General features: G+C 30.8%; 1 protein-coding gene across 1 annotated transcript; it reads right to left on the minus strand.

The window, feature by feature from the left end:
* Positions 1 to 612: 612 nt before the first annotated feature.
* Positions 613 to 4,093, minus strand: LOC145312542 (uncharacterized). Its single transcript, XM_080151797.1, has 3 exons — positions 3,842 to 4,093; positions 1,029 to 2,723; positions 613 to 808 (listed from the first exon to the last, which is right to left on the minus strand). Exons 1-3 carry the CDS (start codon positions 3,937 to 3,939, stop codon positions 613 to 615), a joined length of 1,989 nt encoding a protein of 662 aa, XP_080007923.1. The 5' UTR covers positions 3,940 to 4,093.
* Between the last annotated feature and the right edge of the window lie 21,304 nt (positions 4,094 to 25,397).

Genomic DNA, 25,397 nt, shown 5'->3' on the forward strand with positions numbered 1-25,397 from the left:
ACTATAGGAACAACTTCATGCAGATATTTGTTCAGTAAGGCCAAAACAATAAATTAAGTAATATTCGATTTAATTTAGAGACAAAATGTCTAATGAATTAAATTATATAAATTTTTCAAGAATTTAATAGTTATTTTTTATTTTAAGTATCAATAAAGTTTCAAAATAAGTTTATGAAATTGAACATATATATTTTTCTCTTAAATGATAAAATATTGTTGCGCCATGCCTTATTCTATATTTTGTTTACATTTTAATAATTTAGCGCGGCATATGCGCATAAGTATCATAGACAAATTATTTTTTATAGATTTCAAGTCATAGACTAATAAAATTCAATTTATTTTTTGTTATTATAATTAAATAATCATTTAGTTTTGGAATTGCCATGATTTTCGCAATCTAATTTTAGATGAAAATGTCGTTGTTATACATTTCTCATTTTTTGTTATTTTGACCCCAATGTTCAATTCATTTAACTGCAATTCATATGGGAACGTGCAAAAAGAATTATTTCTTCTTGCAGCCGCGGGTGTAGATAAGATAAGATAAGATTTATTTTCCTCAAAGGTACAACACATTTTTTATTTGATGTATGATATTTAAAGGTTACTATGCTTTGTAAGCATAAAATTTAAACCTGTTTTCGAGCAGAAGAGAGACAATTTTCTTATGCACTGCTTTAAAACCAATTGAATTAAGTTTCTTATATGCTTTCACAGAGTCTGATAACCAACGACCTTGATCTTTTATCATTTTTTCTGTGAAATATTGAGGAAAAGCTCCCATTATACTTGGCAAACCGGCTCTATTATAGGGATAGGTATTTAAAAAAAAATTATATATATATATGAAAAACTGTAAAAGAGAAATAGGTTAAGAATGTAATAAATAACATGATACATGAAGGAAAGAAATGACCGGTATTTATAAATCTTATGGATACATTGCATTGACAAAGTACACTAAACTTTAGATTGATATTACAAAGAAAAACGGAATTAAATCTTACATTACCCTATCCCTACCTAAAACTGTGACATGTAAAATGTCCAATATTTGGGAAACATGCATCTAATGTATTCTTGAGAACATGATTCATTTGTTTCATAGTCAAAAGTTTGCCAGAGGATAACACAAAGACAGGATTAGAAGAATCATATCTTTTTCTTTCAGCATTCATTTCCGCAAGTTTAAGTAAATTAGTTATTGGGCATAATGCTGGATCTGGGTAACGAAAAATGTCTACAATTTGACCATTATTTCTAGTAGCGGTTTTAGGTAAAGCTAGAAATACAACACAATGTTCAGAATCTATTTCTTGTATTCTCAACCAAGTTAGGGCTCTTATTTTATCAAAACCAAATTGACCTTGTAATAATTCACCCATCCTCATAGATCCCCAAAACGCCACTAACGCTACTGTCCATATAACCTGTTTGTCTAGTTTAGAGTATTGCAATTTTTCGATTTCTTTTCCCAGTATTTGAAGTATAGGCCAAGTGATAACACTTCTATGCATGGGCGGTTCCAGGTTTGTTAGTTTTAGGTTAGTAAAACCTTTCTTAACTATAGATAACAATGGTTCATCAAAGTTTGATGTAGGTATGTTGAAAAGTTTTTGCCAATATTTTAGGCTTGATAAATAATTTTCAACTGTATTTGCAGCTAAAGATTTCACTCTAAAACAATAACAAATGAAACCCAGAAGGTTTTCAACTGGAATTGGGAACAAAAGTTTATTTCCGCTGCGCATTAAAAAGTCTAGATATGTTTTCCAGCCTGTTTGATAACTGGACCACGAAGAGGTTGCGAGAGAATATGATATGACGTCACGTATTTGTGGGGGAATAGTTAAAATATAGCGTGATATATTAAAATTTGCACCAAATTTTGATATTCTATAAATTCCTGATGGGTCAGGAACTTGCATTCTTTGTGGATTCTTTCTAGGTTTGACTGAAGGTCGCAGAATAAACTTATTTCTGGACTCCTTTGTATTTATAGCATCTAGCCATGATTCGTATGTATGATTGTGATGATAAATAATGAGATCTGTGAATGTAGTAGACATAGTTTCTACTAATTCAGTGTATTGTTTCATATCAATAGGTGATGAGGTGAAAACAGTTGGATAAATGTGGAATTTTGTATTGTCCGCGCGACGGATGTTTGTTGGATGTATTGATGTCAACCCAAATGTAGCTACTTTCATGGTTGCCAGGTCAATTTTTCCTTGGTATTTTGTCATGGATGCCAAAGTTTTATTAACTGCGCGCAAAGAAACACTGAAAGAATGCATCTTTGGAGGTAAAACAGTAAGCTCAAAACGAAGGGCAATACTATTAATTTCTTCTAGAAAGATATCTCTGTAGGAGTTTGTGTATTCAACGGGTCCATTTTCGTCGTACAGGACTGCTGTTTGTCTGTCCAATAGTTGAGCAAATGTAAACCAGGTAGAAACTGGTTTGTTGTCTTGAAAGACGACATCTGAGGATCTCAGAGTTGCTAGGGCGTGGACATTTTCCATTGACTTGATGGGAGACTCCAGTAGCGAATTGAAGTCTATTTTAACAACTATAGGTGTATCACTAAATAGCTGTGCTTTAAATTGACCGTTTGCGCTGTATTTTAGGCAAAAAAAACACTTTTCAGGGTTGTCTGTAAAAGGTGAAGGAAATCTTGCATAATCCTTATCTTTAGCTCTCCAGATGTCGTCATAACTGAAAAGAAAGATTGATATTAATTCTTGTTTGAGTATTAGATAATGTAAACTATTAGATAATGTAAACAAGAAGCTTAATACACAAGATATTGTGTGTTTTGAAAGTTACTGTTAAGCAGCAGGTGTACATAAACTAGATGTGTGTCACCCATTACTTGAAAAGTTATTGAAGTTTTCTGTTAAATAGTAAGGTTTACATAAAAGTATGTGTCACCCAGTACTTAAAACAGAACAGATAAGTATTGAACTTACTGTTAAGTATTAAGGTTTACATGAATAAATATGTGTCACCCAATACTTGAAACAATTAAGTTATTGAAACTTATTGCTAAGTAGTTAGGTTTGCATAAAGAAAAACTATGTGTCACCCGTTACTTGAAACATAGAAGTTATTGGAAAAACTTACTGTTAAGTACTAAGGTTTACATAAACAAAACTACGTGTCGCCCAATACTTGAAACAGATAAGTTATTAAACTTACTGTTAAGTAGTAAGGTTTACATAAACAAAATATGTGTCACCAAATACTTGAAACAGATAAGTTATTGAACTTACTGTTAAGTAGTTAGGTTTACATAAACAAAATATGTGTCACCAAATACTTGAAACAGATAAGTTATTGAACTTCCTGTTAAGTAGTTAGGTTTACATAAACAAAATATGTGTCACCAAATACTTGAAACAGATAAGTTATTGAACTTCCTGTTAAGTAGTAAGGTTTACATAAACAAAATATGTGTCACCAAATACTTGAAACAGATAATTTTAAAATTGTACTGTTAAGTAATTCGGTTTACATAAACAAAATATGTGTCACCCAATACTTGAAACAGATAAGTTATTTAACTTACTGTTAAGTAGTAAGGTTTACATAGAATTTAATATGTGTCGCCCCTTTACTTGAAACAAAAGATTAAATTTATTGTTAAGTAAAAGAGTTTACATAAAATTAAATATGTGTCACCTGTTACTTGAAACAATTTATTGTTCTAGAGAGAACTTTAAAATGTTAAGTAGTTAGGTTTGCATATTTATAAACTATTACGGGTACGCTGTCCTTGACGTGGTTATACCCGTTTTAGTTTAGTTTAAATCTATAAATCTAAGTATAAATACCTCTGTACGTCTTCAGCATCTAATTCTTCAATAACTCCGACTTCTTCTGTAACTACCATCGATCGGGCTGAACCTCCGCTGTTTTCCGTTTCTGTCATTTTAAAGTTAGAATTTCATTAAATTTCTCTGAAAATAAATAGTACTTATTTATATTTATCTGGGAATTGATAGGAAATACATAAGTCAAATCTATTTTATTAGAAAATCCATCCCCCCCCCGCTCATGACAGCCGCCGACCATAAGGCCACTGCTCCCATTCGCAGAATTTTTTATTTGATGTATGATATTTAAAGGTTACTATGCTTTGTTTGCTTTGGGTCTTCTGGTGAGATTCTATTAGTTTCGAGTTGAACACAATAATATTATGAATTGCATAATAACAATATTTAGGTACCTAGCATGGAATTGGCTGAACTGCGTCTCCACCTAGTTGCCAAGCCAAGTTCATATAGGATACAAAATATCATTTTACAAGAAAAATTCCATGCAACATTGTACCAGATAGTTGGCATAACCAAATCAATATAACAAGAGGGGTATGCTTAAAGAGCATCTTGCTCCCAACCCTAAAATATTGTTCCTTTTTTATAGGAATCAGATGAATATATCATACAAAAATAATTGACAAAGCCCATTTTATTGTTTGTTTGTGATTATACCATGTTATGTATATTAGATCTTTTCATGAAAATACACTTTTTCGAATTTTAGTCTTCTGCTAACCTAAAAAGTTACTTTAGGAGCCTGGAAATACATGTACAAAATTTCAGCTCTCTATCTCTACTGGCGACCTAGCGCCAGGCATGTGAAATATCAACAGATAACGGTAGCACGGCGGTTTTAACAATATCTCAGCAATGTGCAGGTTTTAAGCTCTTCTGCATATTTCAATTTAAACACATAAGGACAAAGATATATTATCCCAAAAATCTTTTGTCAAAGTCTACTCTACACCTAGCGCCAGTCAGTTTTCTAAAATCATGCATTTTATACCTGTGAAAATAGAAATCGCCAGCGCTAGGTGTAGAGTAGACTTTGACAAAAGATTTTTGGGATATTATATCTTTGGCCTTATGTGTTTAAGTTGAAATATGCAGATCACCTGAATTCATCTTCCAAGCCATTCTCTAGGCATTTATTTTTTTTTATGAAATAACGGGATTTCAAAACTGCCCTTTGAAAAGGCCTAAAAAATATCTTTTTTTGTCACTTTTTTCACTGCTTATAGTTACAACTTATTAAGATATTATGCTCAGTTAAAAAAAATCGGCGCCTCCAGCACCAAAACCGGCAAAAACTGGCAGTTAAACTTCTGTGCCCCTACTTGCCCCCCTCTTCGGTAAACAGTAGTTATCTCAAGAAGTAAAAGAGATATCAACACACAGAAAGAAAGCTTTTTAAATAAAACTGAACTAAGTAACTATTACACATTTAATTTTTGGACTTTCCTTCTAGGGGCTTGTGGAGCAAAAGACCCACCAAAACACTAATAATATGAGTTCTGAGCTTATTTTTAAATATATCAACCTGATTTTTTTAAAAAATCTTTTGTTACCATAATTGAACTCAGTAACATTTACAGATTTAATTTTGGGACTTTCCTTCTAGGGGCTTGTTTTGCAAAAGACCCCCAAAACCTAAAAATATGAGTTCTGGACTTATTTTTAAAGACATCAACCTAATTTTTTTTGAGAAAACTTTTTTTACATAACCAAACTCAGCAACCTATACAGATTTCATTTTAGGACTTGCGTTCCAGGTGCTAGTGGAGCAAAAGACCCCCCAAAACACAAAAAAATATGAGTTCTGAGCTTATTTTTAAAGATATCAACCTGATTTTTTAAAAGAAAATTTCTTAAATAAAACTGAACTCAGTAATGATTACACATTTCATTTTGGGACTTTCCTTTGAGGGGCTTGTGGAGCAAAAGACGCCCCAAAACACAAAAAATATGAGTTCTGAGCTGATATTTAAAGATATCAAACTGATTTTTTTAAAGAAAACTTTTTTAACATAACCAAACTCAGCAGGGGCGTCCAAGCTTTTTTTTGAGGGGGTAAAATTTGCTTGGAGGGGGGGGGGGTAATTACTCCCCCTGAAATCTGTTGGTAAACAAAATTTGCCCCCAGGGTAAAATTTTTTTTTGGGGGGGGGGGGGATAATTTAAATTTTATTAAATATTTGGTATTTTTTTTTTTTTGGGGGGTATTCAAAATTGTTTACCCCTCCTAAATGGTTGATATCTTTAAAAATAAGTCCAGAACTCATATTTTTAGTTTTTGGGGGTCTTTTGCCAAACAAGCCTCTAGAAGGAAAGTCCCAAAATGAAATCTGTAAATGTTACTGAGTTTGGTTATGTTAACAAAGTTTTCAAAAAAAAAATCAGGTTGATATCTTTAAAAATAAGCTCAGAACTCATATTTTTAGTTTTGGGGGTCTTTTGCCCAACTAGCCCCTAGAAGGAAAGTCCTAAAATGAAATCTGTAAACATTACTGAGTTTCATAGACGTCCAAGAGGGTGGGTAAAGTGGGGATTATCTCCCCCCCCAAAAAATAAAAGCTTGGACGCCCCTGCTGAGTTTGGTTATGTTAAAAAAGTTTCCTTTAAAAAAATCAGGTTGATATCTTTTAATATCAGCTCAGAACTTATATTTTTTGTGTTTTGGGGGGTCTTTTGCTCCACAAGCCCCTCAAAGGAAAGTCCCAAAATGAAATGTGTAATCATTACTGAGTTCAATTTTTGTTTTAAAAATTTTCTTTAAAAAATTGGGGGTAAATTTTGGGAAGGTAAACAAAATTTGCCCCGGCCAACAGGTTTCAGGGGGGGGTAATTACCAACCCCCTCCCAAGCAAATTTTACCCCCCCCCCCAAAAAAAAAAGCTTGGACGCCCCTGCTGAGTTTGGTTATGTTAAAAAAGTTTTCTTTAAAAAAATCAGTTTGATATCTTAAAGTATTTTTTGTGTTTTGGGGGGTCTTTTGCTCCACAAGCCCCTCAAAGGAAAGTCCCAAACTGATATGTGTAATCATTACTGAGTTCAGTTTTATTTAAGAAATTTTCTTTAAAAAAATCAGGTTGATATCTTCAAAAATAAGATCAGAACTCATATTTTTTGTGTTTTGAGGGGTCTTTTGCTCCACTAGCACCTGGAAGGAAAGTCCCAAAATGAAATCTGTATAGGTTGCTGAGTTTGGTTATGTAAAAAAAGTTTTCTCAAAAAAAATTAGGTTGATGTCTTTAAAAATAAGTATAGAACTCAAATTTTTAGTTTTTGGGGATCTTTTGCAAAACAAGCCCCTAGAAGGAAAGTCCCAAAATTAAATCTGTAAATGTTACTGAGTTCAATTATGGTAACAAAAGATTTTTAAAAAAATCAGGTTGATATCTTTAAAAATGAGCTCAGAACTCATATTATTAGTGTTTTGGTGGGTCTTTTGCTCCACAAGCCCCTAGAAGGAAAGTCCAAAAATTAAATGTGTAATAGTTACTTAGTTCAGTTTTATTTAAAAAGCTTTCTTTCTGTGTGTTGATATCTCTTTTACTTCTTGAGATAACTACTGTTGGCCGAAGAGGGGGGCAAGTAGGGGCACAGAAGTTTAACTGCCAGTTTTTGCCGGTTTTGGTGCTGGAGGCGCCGATTTTTTTTAACTGAGCATAATATCTTAATAAGTTGTAACTATAAGCAGTGAAAAAAGTGACAAAAAAATATATTTTTTAGGCCTTTTCAAAGGGCAGTTTTGAAATCCCGTTATTTCATAAAAAGAATTAAAATGCCTAGAGAATGGCTTGGAAGATGAATTTAGGTGTTCTGCATATTTCAATTTAAACACATAAGGCCAAAGATATAATACCCCAAAAATCTTTTGTCAAAGTCTACTCTACACCTAGCGCTGGCGATTTCTATTTTCAAAGGTATAAAATGCATGATTTTAGAAAACTGACTGGCGCTAGGTGTAGAGTAGACTTTGACAAAAGATTTTTGGGATGATATATCTTTGCCCTTATGTGTTTAAATTGAATTAAGCAGAAGAGCTCAAAACCTGCACATTGCTGAGATATTGTTAAAACCGCCGTGCTACCGTTATCTGTTGATATTTTACATGCCTGGCGCTAGGTCGCCAGTAGAGATAGAGAGCTGAAATTTTGTACATGTATTTCTAGGCTCCTAAAGTAACTTTTTAGGTTAGCAGAAGACTAAAATTCGAAAAAGAGTATTTTCATGAAAAGATCTAATGTATATATATTTTTTTGTATGTGTCATAAAATAAATATTTCATTTCAAAAAAAAAAAAAAAAAAAAAAAAAAAAAGTGACTCAAAAATCAGCCAAATGACGTCATAAAAATGAGGGAGATGAGAAGTGGGAAAGAAAACCCCTAAAAGAGAGATGGATAATCCCTAATTTTTATGACGTCATATTACTGATTTTTTAATCATTTTGGGCTTGTCAAAAATTTTTGTTAAAGAAGTTGAAAATAGTTTTGTTAATGAACGTCCAGCTATACTTTCTTAACGCTTAATCTAAGTCGTAACTTATTGTTACAGGAATCATCACCCAAAGTTTATGAAATCGATAGGACAAGTTTTATAGAGCTGTATCTGAGGTATAATCTATCAGGGCGGCGTCCAATAAATCCCCCCACCCCCAACCGATAAATGTCCGGAAAGGGGCATTACAGTTGAAGGTTAAGATACATTTTTGTCAAACAAGCCCGGGCTCACAACTATTCAATTACTAGTTTTAACAAGGATGACAATATCCATAAAAGCGAAGCTCTAAAACGGTAGGACAAACGAACATTAATACTTGTAGTGTGTCAGAACTGAAAAATCAGAACAAAAATGCAATAAATGTCGAATCAAAATTTTAATTAAATTTGTTAAAAAACTGCTATTACAGGATAATATTTAAGGACATATTTACGTTTTTAGGACTTGGTTATAGAGATGCTTCGCTTTTATCATTGTACTTTGATGTCCTAGGAATCAGTTTCCCAAAAATCCAATCAATCGGATAATTTTATCACATACAAATTTGTTGTTAAAAAGTTAAAAATCAACATGTTAAAAATGGACGTACGGACATTCTGGTAACGATTATAGAGTTGCTACGCTTTCTAAATCGTACCTTACTACTACAGGAATCACCATGCAAAGTTTGAAATCGATAGGACAATTCTAACATGCATAGACGTCCAGGGGGGGGGGGTAAAGAGTGATTCCCCCCCACCAAATGAATTTTGGATTTTCAATTTTTACCCCCCCCCCCCAAGTAAAAAAAATGCCTCTATGAAAAAAAGATTACCCCTCCCCCTAAAATGAGCTTGGTGGTGCCGTAGGCACCCCCAAAATTTTTATTTTCAAAATTTTACCCCCCTCCCCAAAATATAAAAGCTTGGACGCCCCTGCATGCCTGAATTAACAAAAAAGCTTTCCGTTTCAGACGTACGGACGGACCGAACCTAAATATAGGAAAGTTGGGGACTAAGGCACATTTGAAATTAGCACAAACTCTTGCTTTCAATTTGTGTGACAAGTGCATTAACATAATGACACAAGGCTCATTATTTAGTATTTACTCTCAAGGAGAGAAATGGGCAAAATTCGTTTTGTGCCAGTGTCAAAAGTTCAAAAAATGTGTTTTGACATTTTTGTTGGGACACCCTGTAATTGATAATTTTTGTGATTTTAAAGACAATTTCTATATTGTACCCATCTGGGGGATTAATTTGATATATATAATATATATGTAAGTTGAAAATTAATGTAAAAATTTTAAACTTGAAAATTCCGAAAAAATGCCTTTTTTCTTTGTGAAAACACCACAGTGAGAAAATGCGCGAAAAATCGGACTTTAAATGGATTAAAAAGGTTAAAAATCACCCAGCCCTTAGTTTAATGACCAAATGAAGGGGACTGGAAGTTTTTTTTTAAATCTGAGACCTCATTCAGAAAAATTTTTTTTTTTCGTAAATAATGATCCACAACAAACAGACCAAAACATTTAAGTTGTCGTGTAAAGTAGCTCAGCTTCTTCAAAAAGTAAAAAATATCTGTATTTTATGTATTTATTAATCAATATAATTAAGCTGCAAATGCTGTGCAAAATACAGCTTACAAACTAAACAAAGAAATAAAAACACCGTAAGAAAATTATTGTTTAAAAATAAAATAATTAAAATCTAAATTATATTTTTTACAGTGCATTATATCATTAATAAATTGTTGTGCACCATGCAGCGGCGATAATGAACACATATGTATGAAACATAATGGCATGGCTACAGTAAATTACACTTTTTACACATTCAGAAAATGGAAAAAAAACTACATTGACATTTATAAAAGCATTTTGAGTTATAAACAGCAGTTCAGCTAAACTAATTTTTTAACAAGTTATGAAATATTTATAAAAAATCAAATTTATCAAAAAATAAGTTTTAAAATATAACGATAAGAACAAGTTAAAAATGACTAGAAACATTAATAAAATTACAAGTTTTGTATTATTAAAAAGAGCATGAAAAAATTCTTAACCACCATTTATTTTAAATATTGATTTTATTTTTAATTTGGTAACTCACCGGTTTTTTAGTTAATTTTAATAAATGGTTAGTTACAATTATCAAAAGTATATGCAGACAATTTTTTTTCTTCAATTTTATATTTTCCTACTGTTTACTTTCTTCTACTTATAAAAACTGAAATTAGGCTCAAAGTTTATTTTAAAAAGTAAAAATAACCATTTCTAACTATTTCGTCTATTTTTAGTGAAAAATACTGATTTCTAAAGCTTAGAGTAAATATACCGTTTTTTTGACATCTAGAACTAAAATAATTAAATAAATATAAAAGCAACAATGAATAAGCAAATATTGAAAAACTAAATTAAAATCTACAATCAATAATCAATGTCCCATTATTTTGGCGACTTTTTTTTGGATAAAAGTATCAATAAAACAAAACAAAAAGTTGAAAATCTTTTACATTACAAAATATTTTTTCTCTAGTTATACCTACGTTTTTTTTTATCTCTCATAAGATTTTTCTAAAAGTACTATATCTATGGCTTTTCTGTAATGCTATTAGTTTGTAAATATATAAAATATTATAACTTAAATTATAAAAATATGATAAAATCTTTGAGTATTTGTTTTGTAAAATATAAAAAGTAGTGCCATTGAAAAAAATCACAGTGCCATCTTTGAAATCCTCACTGAACTTTTTTTTAGTGTATATATATATTATTTCGCAGCCGGCTGTAAAAAACACTTTCAAAGCCGAAAAAAGATAAAAATATATGTTGACAGCTTTCGACCCTTTTTTACTAAAAATAAACTCCTAAAACCCTTTTTTCTTCCAAAATTAACCCCAACCTAAAAAGCTCAGAATATATGTAATTTGGCTTCAAGTTATATTTATCAATTTAATATTTGAGATAAATAGATTAACAAAGAAAAAAATCACTAAACTTTCCATTTGAAAATCAACTTTTCTACCCTTATATTTAACAACCTTTGTTTATAGGTTCCTTTTTACTTAAAAATTTTAAACTGTGAGAAAAGCTAAAGTTTATAATAAGAATAAGAATAATAAAATCAAAATCATAAAAATCTCTTGGGGCCAATAGAACTGGAATTATTCTTTTATTAATCATTTATTATCAGTATAACTGACTCTTATACGATGTGATACATTACCCAATAATGTTAAGTTAAAACTTTTTGTATTTTTGTACAAAACGCATTTTAAGATTGTTCTATTTGCGCTAGATATGGAATTTATCATAATTTTAAAAGTGAAGCCTTTCTGTAATTAGGGTTGATCCATCTGTACGTCCGTAAGGGTTAGGTCTTTTTTGTTTGGGCATGTTAGAATTGTCCTATCAATTTCAAACCTTGCATGATGATTTATTATATAGGTACAATTTAGAAAGCATAGCAACTATATAATCGTTACCAGAAAGTCCATATATCCATTTAAAACATGCAGGTTTTTTACTTTATTTGAAAACATTATCATATGATATAATTATTAAAATAGATATTTGCATGGTGATTCCTGTAGTACTTAGGTACGATAGAGAAAGCGTAGCAACCTCTTTAATTGTTAGCAGATTGTCTTTACGTCCATTTTAAACATGTTCATTTTTAACTTTTTTAACAACTCATTTTTATGTGATATGATTATCCAACTGATCTGATTTTTGGGATTACTAGGACAACAAAGTACAATGTTATAAGCAAAGCATCTCTAAAATCAAGTAAAAAAGTAAGTATTTCCTTTAACATCATAACGTATTTAAGCATTTTTTCAAAAAAAAATTACATTCTACTTTGTTATTCTAGTAATCAGTATCCCAAAATTGTTGTTGAAAAATTAAAGATCATCTCGTACTTTATTGTCCTAGTAATCAGTACGGACATTCTGGTAACAATTAAGGAGTTGCTATGCACTACAGGAATCACCATAAAATGATAGGACAATTCTAATATGCCTAAATAACAAAAAAAGCTATATATTCCGAACGTACGGATTAACCCTAATTATAGAAATGCTTCGGATTTAAAAATAAAAGGAAAACTTAATAAGTTGTTGAAATCGTAAGCTTCAGACAAAAAAACCTGCCAAGAAATTGGTGTTAATGATATTTAGGTAAAATTGATTAGCATATTATTTCTGGATAATTGTGCTGTTATTTTGTAACTCAAACATTGATGCATTTTTTTACATCTATTGATACAATTAGCTTAGATCTTTTCTATGATTAGGGTTGATCTGTCCGTCCGGATAGCTTTATAATTATATGATATAATTATCCCATTGATCGGATTATTTTGAATACTGATTCCGAGGACAACAAAGTACAATATTATAAGCGAATCATCTCTTTAATCAAGTCCTAAAAATGTAAGTATGTCCTTAAACATTATTCAGTATTTTGCAGTATTTTAACAAATTTACTTACAATTTTGTGTTCACTTTTTTACACTTATATTCTGATTATTCAGTTCTGTTAGTGTTCGTTTGTCCTCCTGTTTTCAGAGCTTCGCTTTTATGGATGTGGTCATCCTTGATTGAGAAAAGTAACTTGTATAACTATATACAAAGAAAACATTGATTGAGAGTTTGCTCCTTACATTTGGTTTTGGATATTATAACCCCCATAGGGCCTATATGAAATATTGAAGACCATAATTCCATACAATTTGGGGTCGTAGATTCCGATTCTGGGGTCCATTTTAATCTAGCTGACCTCCTTCATGACGGAGGTAATAATAAAGTGAGAGAAAAATAGACTTTTTTTGATAGATTGCAGGTTCTTACGTATAAATTGATATATAAAGATAGTGAGATAGAGAGAAAGAAAGGGAGAGAGTAAGAGAGATAGAAAGAGGAAGAATTTAAATAATTAGCTTAAAGAGTTTTTCATGGAGTTGCTATTCATGCTTTATTTATTTTTAGTTTTATAATTTGCGATACCATAACAGAGAGAAAGAGAGATAAAGAGAACGTTAGAGAGAGAGAACGACAAAAGAGAAAGAAAGAGAGAGCGTAAGAGAGAAAGAAAGAGAGAGAGAGTGAGAGATAAAGAGAGAAATAGAGAGAGAAAGAGAGAGATAGGCAGAGAGAAAGAAAAGGAAAGGGAGAAAAAAAAGGACAGAGAGAGAGATAGAAAGAGAGAGAAAAAGTGAGAGAGAGATAGAAAGAGAGATAAAAAGTGAGAGAGATAAAGATAGTATGTTAGATAGAAAAAGAGAAATGGATAGAGAAAAAATCCATTTTCTAAGAGAAAACATACAAAAAAGATCAAATAAAAAGATAAAGCTTTTGGGGATCTAAGGGGCGAATAACCAATGGCGAATAAATTGATGTACATCCCCAATGATGATAAACAAAATTACTTCTTCTGTAGATTATCCTGTTAATTTAATTTTTTGAATAATGATGTTTATGACAACTTAGTATGATATCATAAGCGAGGCAACTCTGTAATTAAGTCCTAAAATCGAATTTAAGACCTAAATAAAGTATCCTGTATTTATGCAATTTTGGAATAAAATTAAGGACAATTTTGCCAAGTACAGCTACCGTCGTGGAAATTTATGCTTTGAGATTTCTAATATGAAATATACATAAAGAAAAACATTTTTCTGAAAAAACTGTTTTTTTAGCTTCAAAAATAAGAAAATTACAGCCGTTTCAATTTTTGAAGTAAAAAAAGACCTCAAATCAAAGGTTGTTAAATAAAAGGGTGATGGAGGCCAAATTTAATAATGACCCACGGAAATTCATTATCAAACAAGGGACTTGCACAACAATTTTTAGCCCTCTAGCTCTAATAGAAACTGAGATAATACCCTCCTCTTCTCCCCCGACTGATAAAGGTGCGGCAAAGGGCCCGACTGTTAATAGTTAAAACACTATAACAAATTCAAATTCTTTAAATTGAATTAAGATAAAAACTGGCTTAATACGCAGAACATTATCATTGAGTTGACAAACAGACAAGGAGTCAAAGAGCAGATATTTAGTTCTTATAAAAATGAAAAAAATAAGAGATACAATATGCAAAAAACCAAGTAAATCACGAAACTTCAAAAACTAACGTTTTGAAACATGAACGACAGACAGACAGACAAAACAATTTATAGATATTAGATGTTCATATGGCATAGAAATCTTCACTTTAAATTTTAGTGGTCTATCTTCAATAGCAGCCAAGAAAATCACATTTCACCTATAAAGTTAAGGAATGACTGACTGACGAACTGACAGACAAAGTATAAAGAACCTGGATCTATATACCCAGCCATTCTTGTTGACAATCTATAGATATGCAATTTTAAAAGTTTATATTTACTTAATAGCTTTAATAAAAGTGTTCGTGGCTTGGCTTACATAATATTGACAATTATGTTTACATGAAAACAAAAAAAAATCTGGATCGATGGTACTTTAATTCCAAATGTCTGTCTGTCCATCAGACACGAAGTGGGGGAAGAGTGATTTTCTCAGGTCCTATTCAAGATACACGATTGAAACTTTTTGTCAACATTCCTATCATTAAGGGTGCTTTTTATTAGTTTTTTTGCTATTATAAAGTTGTTCGGTTTAAAATCTAAAAATTTAGATTTTGATTGATATATAAGCATTTTACTCTACAGAGAATCTTTTCTTTATACGAGTTGCTTTTCCAAATAGAAACAATGTACTATAAATCTTTTTTCTTAGACCTTTTTCTAAATTAATATTGAAATTTTTAGATTTTTCTTATACAAAATAGAAGAGTTACCTTAATTTTTCTGGCATAAAATTTTTCACATAAAGCATTTTTTGAAACTATGTACCTATCATAGAGGCCGCATTTTTAGAGATAATGAAAAACACCTTTTACAAATTTGATGTACCTTTTTACGATAACAAGGGCATTTAATCATTTTTTCTGTATTCCTTCTGGTTGTGTCAGAAAAACGGAAAACGCAGTTTTTTCTGAATCACCATGTACATGTTAGAATTATCCTATCGATTTCAAACTTTGCATGATGTGATGATTCTTATGACAGATAGGTAAAATTTATAAAGCGTAGCAACTCTATATAATCTTTACCAGAAAGTCCATACGTCAATTTAAAACATCCCGATTTTTTAACATTTGACAACATTTTTTGTATGATATGATTATCCTATTCATCTAAGTTTTGAAATAATGATTCTTAGGAAAGCCATTCAAAGTATTATGAGCGAGGCAACTCTATAATTAAATCCTAAAAATGAAAAAATGTCCTTTCACTTTTGCAAGTTATGGACAATTTCGTTTGACTTAGAAATTAATGATCTGCTTATTAAGTTCGTTTGTCCTTCCTTCTGATTTGAGAGCTTTGCTTTTATAGATGTTGTCATCCTTGTTTAATTATTATTTAAGATTTTGACTTATATCTGAGGACTATATTAGCAACCTAAATTGACGAAAAAATTCATATGTCACAATATACACGTATTCTATATCCATGCCTGTAGCACATAGGCATAATAGCAACTATATGATATCTGCTAGTTTTTACCTATTTAAATACTTAATTATAGACCCAAAGACAATTTTGAATAATGCTAAAACAAGGATTCTAAGGGATAAGACAATGGAGTAAATTGATGTGCAACGTAATTATATATGAAGAAATTCACAATAGTTTTTAAACCAGCGAATGAGCGACTATCAAAAGGATAAGAATTTTTCAATAAATATACATTCCAAATCATTATGAATAAGATTTCCCTGTGACGGCATATAAAAATTATTGATCTAAAAGTTTGGACAGTAATAGTAATTGAAACCAACCAAACAGAATTTATAACAGTACCTAAAGCTTTTGTGCCAACGAATAAGATTTCTTGGTTAGAGAACTATTAGTACAAGTGCAATTTTTTGCCGAATGTCTCCTCCATCCCTCCCTATGTCACTTTACTATTTTTGTTCATATTCCCGTCATTTTATTCAGCTCTGTATTTATGGCTTTTATCATCCTTGTTTCTTAATATATTTTCATTCTTTGGACTTATGTAAAACTTTCCTGTAAAGGAGAACCATAACGGCTCAGTGGTTAGCAATATCCTTATGTACAGACCGACAAACAGGCAAACAGACAGACAGACTAACAGATAGACAAACAGACAAACATCTTGTTACTTTATTGTAAGGCCCTACATTCAAAAAAAATTTCTTTCTTTCACCTAATAATTATCTCCTTCTCTCTTTCTTTTCATCTCCTTTTATCTCTTTCTTTCACTCTCTTTCTCTTTCTCTATCTCATTCTCTCACTCTCTCTTTCTCTCTGTTTAGACGTTTAAGAAAGAAATAAAATAATTATAGCTTTTAATCTAACTATTAACTCTCTTTGCTTTTATGAATGTTGTCATACTTGTTTATAACTCTTTTTTTTCTCATGGATTAAATTCTGAACGCAAAGGAGGTCTGTGTGTGTGTGTGTGTGTGTGTGTATGTGGCGAGAAACAAATAATGAAAGAAAAAGCAATGAATTAATATCACAGTTTTACTACAGAAATTAAATATAAATGAATAAAATACCAAATTATAACACATTGTTTGCACTTCTTTTTATCAGGAATTATCTTATAGTTTAGAAAGGAAGCTACCCTGTAATTACTTTAACTACTCTTTAAAAACACGCACACAGCATTGATAAATTTTTAGATTTTATGTTCATGTCCAAAAGGTGTCAAGTTTTATGATTTGTTTTCTTTTTTGAAGCACAGCTAATTAATCTAAATAGTCCAACTGTTTTTCACATGTAGACTATTGAAATTTGCTTCACTTTTGAAATCTTACAGCTGCGCCCCTAGCATAGGTTATTGTAGATATTGACTTATTACAAGCCTCTGAAATTAAACAAAATTGCATTTTCAATAATATTTTATTTAGTTTTTAAAAATAGACGATTTGATAAGTAACAGGCATAATAATAATACATGCTGCATCATTTTAATAATTTCTATTAATTTGTTATGAATAAAAACACTGACTTAAGGAAAAAGACAATGGACGATAATTGATGTACATAATACATATCCAAAGATAAAAAATTACCCAATCTTTTTACATTAAAATTATTGGTTAGCAGTTTGGACACTACTTGTTGAAATCAACAAATGGAAAACTAATAAATACCCACCAAATAAGAAAACTTGGCTATAAAACTTTGGGTAACTTACAGTCAATTGTCCCCTATCTCTCTATAAATTTGGCAATAAAATAATGTTAGCATTATCGAACTTATCTACGTTAATAATCTATAATAAGAATCACAGGGAAAGTATATTAGAATCATGAAATGGTCCCCAAAGTTTTATAACCACGTTCTATCTAATTTAGGGACTTTCATTAGGTCTTCTTCATCGGCATGTACATATTTTTAGACCAGGCTTTTATATTTTTCCATATCTTTGGTGTTTATGGTACGATATTCTAAATTTTTGTAGTTAAGAATATCAAAATTGAACCTCCCCTCGTTTTTCGAAAAATATCCATGGCAGTCGGACCGCTGTTTAGCAGGTTATTGGCTATTTGTGCAATTTTTTAAATTTAAGGTTTCATGATTTTAAGTTATTGCATATTTATTTGAATATATCTCTTGTTTTTCTTTGTTATGATAACGGTTAATTTGCTCTATAACTCACATTGTCCGTCTGTTTATTTCATAATAGATTTTGTGCTTCGCTACTTATGGATGTTATCATCCATGTTAAATTTTGAATCCAAACTTTTCAACCTTATTTTTTCATCTACAGAAGGGGTTTTTAAGGTTGTAACGAATGAACGTCCATATTTTTTGCATCCATTGTCTTATCCCTAAAGATTAGATGGTTAATCAATTTCAATTATTTCAAAATAGCAAATAAATAAGGGGGGTTGTATTTAAATTCAGGGAGCTAAAGGGATAAGATAAGACAACGTGAGATAAGTTGATATACATCCTCAGTAATCCCCAAATTAGTAGAAACTGTAAGTTAGAACTATAAGTGCGCCCCCCCCCCCCCCTTATTATCTCAGCTCCATTAGAGCTAGAGTGCTAAAAATTTTCTGCAAGTCCCCTGTTTGTCAACGAATTTCCGACTATAAGTAGGTCAAAGTCTAATTTCGCTTTCAAAGTGCAAAATGAGCCTTACCGCGACAATCGTATCGAAATATCTGAGAGAGAACTTTGCAAAAGAGAATATGTCAGGCTCATTAATACGCTCATTTAGACACCTTAACATCGATTCTAGCTCAATCCGTTGAGAAATGGTGAAGAAAACTTGATTTCTAGCTCAATTGGTTGAAAAGTTAGGGCACAATCTTAGATTTTTCAAAAATCAAGTTTTAAAAGGCTGTGGATAAATTTTTAGGAAGTGGGGGGTATGTTTTTTTAGTTTTTTAGTTGTTTCATTCCCCTTGAATACGAATTGCTTAAAATATGACCTTGACTAATCTAAAGCTTCCCTATAAATTGTAGATTCAAAGTTTAACAACAAACTATTAATCTTTTATTCTGTATATATGATACATTTTAAAGTTGTCTTTCTTCTCATAGCTGGCTAATTAAAATGCTAATGCGTACTAGTGTATGTATGGATCTAGTGCAGTTCACGATGAAATGTTCGATCCTAGTATCAATTGTCTTTCCAAAAATCTATGAACTTTAAAGTCCTCTAGCTGCCAAACAGCTGAACACATTATGCCTGCAAGGCCTATGAATAATCTAATACACCCAAAATCCAATAATGCACAAAAGAAAACACATAAAATGGGTTTTTAGAGGTAATCGATCACAGGACATTTTTAATTGCACCTCAACCATCTGTATTGTAATAAAATACTAATTTTTTAAAAGATTTAAACTTTTAACGTTTAGACGGAAACCCTCAATTACAAAAAATACCTAAAAATATGAAAAAATAAAACCATTAACGGTTTAAAGAAGCACAGCTTCTTTTCAAGTCTTATTTGTTGGTTAGTATATTAATCAATTGGTCTTGTTATTTATTTTATAGAATTAAAATTAAGAAGATATGATTGTTTAAAAATTTACTTATTTGTTTTAAATGCTTTGCTACTTTTGAATGTGTTCAATCTTGATGTTTAAGAGTAAAAATTAACATTAATTTTCAAATTTTATTAAAGTTTGATTATAGTTAGGAATAGATATTCAAGTATGACCTCGAAACTGATTAATATCCGCTGGATTAAAACCAGTTCTCTTCAAGAGGCGTTGTCACGAAATGTTTAATATCTTTAATATAACAAGTAAACGTTTTCTAAGTATGCCTTACTTGATGACTAACAATTTACTGTTTTTTTTCTTATTTTCTTGTAATTGCTGCGCTACTTTTAGATATTGTTACTTGTTACTATAATCATATGGATTGAAATTAAAACCTTAATATTTGTATTAACCATATGAAAAGAACAATTATTAATTGAATGAACGAAAAATATACAAATAGTTTAGCTTAGCATAAGAAAGGTGAAACAAATAAGATAACAAAGTAGCAATATATTTTTTTGCTTTCCCGCATTTTAGTAATTGTTCTACTTTCATTAGCGTAGCTACTCTATAGTAAGAGATTATCAATACAACCAACAGTCTACATTCATTAAGAATACATTGACTGAGAGTCAAGAATTGACGCGGTCTAAATTGCCAACTTTTCGGTCTCTTACATGCTTTTTCTTTATAATAACTTCTTTTACTTAATCACTTTGTCTGTTCGTCTGTAACGCTATCTTGATAATTAGATTTACACAGCAGCTATTAAACAATTATATCACTGTGGGGCACATTTAATAATATAGCATCACTAGTATCTGAATATTTACGAGCTTTACCTTTTTCAATTGTAAATACATGTTTTTTTGTGCTTTGCTACTTATGGATGTTGGCATCCTTGTTTACTTTTCTTATAAAACTCAAATAAATACACATTTAAAGTGATCGCGAATTTAATTTTTTAAAATGCATTTTCGTTTACCTTTTCGTATTTTTAAAGTAATTTTCAAAGTATAATGCCTTAAAAGTTCAACTAAGTTAGAAAAAAATCAGTTTAAAATGCCAAGAGTATTTCCACATGAAAATAATGTTAAAATTTGAGAATCAAATAAAATAAGAGAAAATTAGCCATTTCTTCGCTTGCAGATAAAAACAAAAAAAATGATACTTAGAAAATATTTTTGTAATATATCTTTATTAATATTTGTCTTCGAACTTTCTTTAAAATGTAATGAAAAAGTCTGGTTTATATTATAAAATCATTAACCAAATACCGCTTTGTTTATGCAGATATAGTGACAAAAGAAAAATTGTTTAAATCTCTAGAATCAATAACATTTAAGAATTAAATTGTTTAAAAACCAATGATCTATTATATTTGCTATACATTTACAGCAAAAAGTTCAGTCATTTTAATAAAATATTTTCATTAAAATGAGCATTCTTTTGTTCTCCCGATCATCGGAAACAAACCAAATTTTCCCAACAAATTTTACTATATTTAATCCCTAGATATCCAAAATATATTTTTTTAATTTAAATTTTTGTAAAACCTAAAATTTATATCTTTATAATTCTAATAAATGTTTTTCACTTGTTTTTGACAAAACTTTAATTTTAAAAGAAAATTGAGATATAAAATGAAAATCCAGGGCCCAAGGACTTTATTTACATTATAAACCATATGGGCGTTTGTTATTGTTTGTATTTGTTCAATCTGATTTCACACGCGTCAGCAATAGATTGAAAATTTGTGTAAAAACATTTCAAGGCTTACTAGCTTAAGTTTTAAAATAAAATTGCTTAAAACTGTCCCTGGGCCTGTGTTAAACTTCCCTTCAAAGGAGAACTTAAAATAGGTTTAATAAAAATGTATAAGCTTTCGACAAAAAAAAACTTATTTCTTATTTAGTAGGATTGTTATAATATAAAATGATGGTTGTATGCAATGTATTCTTTTACCACGGCTTCTAAGTAAACTTTTTATGATACTCTGTATAAATAACGGGAGAATGTATTCTACACTTTTATAAGAAAATGCTGAAACCAATTACGTCAAAACGAGATATTTGTGGGGGAGAGTGCGTGTAAAGGGATGACACATAAAACTTTAAATAAATATTCAATATTTAACAAAACTACAATTTGATTTTAGAAACAAAATGAAAATGTACGACGATTTAGCCAAGAATGTGAATCCCTTTTGAGGTACATTTTTTGTTGATTAATCATATCAAATTAATTAACTATTTACGTTACGCATCTGACATAGCAGCAGTGGGAACTATTTTTAATGTCTTTAGTTATTTCGCAGTGTCGGACCGAGATTTGAACCTATTACCTTCTCAACGACGAGCAGTTGCGCTACGTGTTGAGCCACGGTTGCGGGTTATTTACGTCAAACATGTTTAAAATGAATTGACAAAACCTCTTATTTAGTGGCGTGCACAGGCTTTTTTTGGCGTGCACAGGTTCTGAGCTTATTTTTAGAGATATTGAGATGATTTTTTTTCAGAAAACTTTTTTAACATAACCAAACTAAGTAATCATTACAAATTTCATTTTGGGACTTTCCTTCTAGTGGCTAGTGGAGCAAAAGACCCCCAAACACTAAAACTTTGAGTTTTAAGCTTATATTTAATTATATCAACCTGTTTTTTTAAATAAACTTTTCCAACATAACCGTACTAAGTAATCATTACAAATTTAATTTTGGGACTTTCCTTCTAGGGGCTAGTGGAGCAAATACCCCCAAACACTAAAAATTTAGGTTCTGAGCTTATTTTTAGAGATATTGAGATGATTTTTCTTCAGAAACCTTTTTAAAAATAACCAAACTAAGTAATCATTACAGATTTCATCTCAATATCTCTAAAAATAAGCTCAGAACCTAAATTTTTAGTGTTTGGGGGAGTCTTTTGCCCCACTAGCCCCTAGAGGGAAAGTCCCAAAATTCAATTTTCAGACCATTGTCAAGGAGGGGAGGTGTATCCGTCCACCTTAGTTTTTTCAGGGAGTGTATCCATCCAACTTTATTTAAAATCGGCCCAAAATTGACATTTATGTTGTTTTCAAACAATATAAATAATATTATTTTTTTTGTTTAGATGATGTCGTTGACTGTGATTTCATAAAACAAACAGAAGCTTATTATTCAAAATCTAGAAGAAATAAAAACACATTGAGAAGTTGGAAGTGTCACTTTTTGAAAAACAAACTTTTACATCTTACATTTCTTAGTTTCAAGTAGCAATTGCATGCCTATGCTTTCGGGAAATTTTGAATTTTATTAAATCATTAAATTCATTTATGAACGAGAGCAATTAATATTAAGCACATTTCTTTTTCAGTTAAATATACTAGGTTTCTTTTCAATATAGGTAAAAGAGGGGGGGGGGGGGGGGAATGTGGTGACTCATACCACGACCGCCGCCGTTTTTTTAAAGATACCAAAAAAAATTTGGCGAGCTTTGTGCGCAATTTCCCTACTAAATATTTCATAATTAGCTAGGTACCTTTATATAATTATTAAATTACCCCCCCAAAAAAATTTTAACCCGGGGGTAAGTTTTTTTTTGTAGGGGGGGTTGAAAATATTCACCCCTGCCATCAGATTTCAGCGGGGGGTAATTACCCCCCTCCCCAAGAAAATTTTACCACCGTGGTAAAAATTTTTTTTTTGGGGGGGGGTAAATAAATTTTGCGGAACGCTCCGCGCACAATTAATTCCCCCCCCCCCCCAAACCAAATTACCCTCCTTACAAAATATTTACCACCCCAAAATAAAAAAGCTTGGACGCCCCTGCAAATATCTCTAAAACTAAGGGAGTAGCACCCAAAATAAAATTACTGGTATGTCGTGGCATGAGTAACCACATTACCCCCCCCCCTTTAACAAAACAAGGATGACAACATATATAAAAGCGAAGCTCAAAAATAAACGTTAACATTAGTATGTCAGTTTCAGTACTTAAAGAGCAAGTTATTAATTGTATGTATAGAACATACTTACATTTTTATGACTTGACTGTAAAGAACCTCCTCTTAAAACGCTGTACCTTGTTGTCATGGGAATTGCTAATCCAAAAATCAGAAAATAATTATTTAAATTAATAAGCTTTTTTGTTTGTAGCAAATAATCTTGGTCCTTTTTACAATAAAGCTTTTTATAGGGCTCGGGATGGTTTTTGGCTATTTTATTATTGTAAAAAGTCTGGATATGGTTTATGGCATTAGATTATTTTTTGGCCCACAAACATATATTGTTGCCAAAAAAAATGTTCCCAAAATTACATATTTTTATTGGACATATTATGTTTCTGGTAAGGATAATCTAAATCATACCTTACAGTTAAAGGAATCATCATGGCAATTCTCAATCAATAAGACAATTATTACATGCCTAAATGAACTATAAGATGCTAAGAGCTATCCATTACAAAAAGCTTCGTTATTGAAAATTTAAAAAAAAGTTTACACTAAAGATGATTTAATTCTTTGATACTAACTTTTGTGATTTATTTGTTATAGATGTATTATGTACCTATATTGGTTGATATTTTGCAGAGATTTATTTACCAAGTATATTTGCGATAACTTTTATTTAATGAAATCTTCCAATTTTTAACATGTACAAAACGGCTTGCTTAATTGCTTCAAGATCCATGTCAGATCTATATAGGAAATAAATGTCTATAAACAAGCTCAAGTTTTCCAAGGAATATTTGTTTAAAACTCATAGTGCTCCAATAATCCATAATAAACTCTCATTGCCCAGAACGATAAGACCCATTATTTTACTTTATAAAAAATAAATTCCTTTTTTTAATTTCATGTTGCTATTTACCTTATATCAATGTATTTAATTTCTAATCATAAAAAAGAAAATTTAAATTTATAATATAATAAATTTAAGAAAACTCTGTTTTAAAAGAATTCGATTGTGGCGACACTTTGTGTGTTAAAATATTAAACTAAAATCGTAATCATCATCATTAACCCTTTGGTGATGGTAATGTAAAGAAAAAAATATAATTTAAAAAATCATTTTAAAATCGTTTAGATTATTAAATATTTACTTTCTTTTAGTTAGTAATGCCGGGTGAGGAAAATAGATTTATTGAGAAATAGATATGCATATAGAAAACTAGCCAATAGGGAGATAATTATATCGAGCCAACTCTAGTGTATACATATTGAACTAAGCAAAACTAAATATATCATCATTTTTTACTTTGTTAAGCCTATATGTTATTAACTAGCGGCTATGCCCCCTAGAGGCCTCTAGTGGCACTTTAGATGTTTTTGTTTGTTAAAGTCTCTATGTTACCTCTTTATTCTTAAGTCTCCTATAAATTTTAAAAAAAATCGATTTTTTTGTCATTTCTCTTGGGAGGGTGGTTGTACCCTCTCCCAAAATAGTTATAAACCTTCCCAGAACCCATGAGAATCTACCATGTTAAGGAGAACCCGATCGGTTCAGCGGTTAGCAAGATCTTTTGGTACAGACACACAGAAAACAAACAGACAAACATCCTGTTACTTTAGAATAAGGATTACTCAGAGAGAGAAAAGAGACTATTGACTGATTATTACACTAGTCCCCGTCATTTTTAAATTATGTTTTCTTATTTGTTAGTTTACCAACTTTGGGGACATTAGTGAATTTTAATTGACTGGTTCATATAGTTGCGTGTTCAAATGATTTAATCACTAATTTTAACCTACAGAAGGGATAATTTTGTGTATCATCATTGGGAATTTTCATCAATTTATCGGACATTGTCTCTTACATCTTTCTTTCATATGTATTTCAGTTAAGTCGATTCCTTTTTTCTAGTAAATCCTTATAATAAAGTAACAGAATGTTTGTCTGTGTGTTTGTATGTTTGTACTCAAGGATCTCGCTAACCGCTGAACTGATCGGGTTCTCCTTAACAGGGTAGCTTCTCATAGGTCCCAGGAAGGTTTTTAACTATTTTGGGGGAGTGTACCACCACCCTCCCAAGAG

Source organism: Acartia tonsa, chromosome 2 (assembly GCF_053477335.1).
Source record: "Acartia tonsa isolate MP-2025a chromosome 2, ASM5347733v1, whole genome shotgun sequence".
NCBI lineage: Eukaryota > Metazoa > Arthropoda > Copepoda > Calanoida > Acartiidae > Acartia > Acartia tonsa.

Bases quoted from the DNA above. Each gene is read 5' to 3' on its own strand.
- LOC145312542 (XM_080151797.1), bottom strand. From the start codon at position 3,939: ATGACAGAAACGGAAAACAGCGGAGGTTCAGCCCGATCGATGGTAGTT. The intron at 2,724-3,841 runs GTATTTATACTT...CTTTCTTTTCAG, and splicing joins GATGCTGAAGACGTACAGAG to TTATGACGACATCTGGAGAG. The intron at 809-1,028 runs GTAGGGATAGGG...TCCCTATAATAG, and splicing joins TTTACATGTCACAGTTTTAG to AGCCGGTTTGCCAAGTATAA.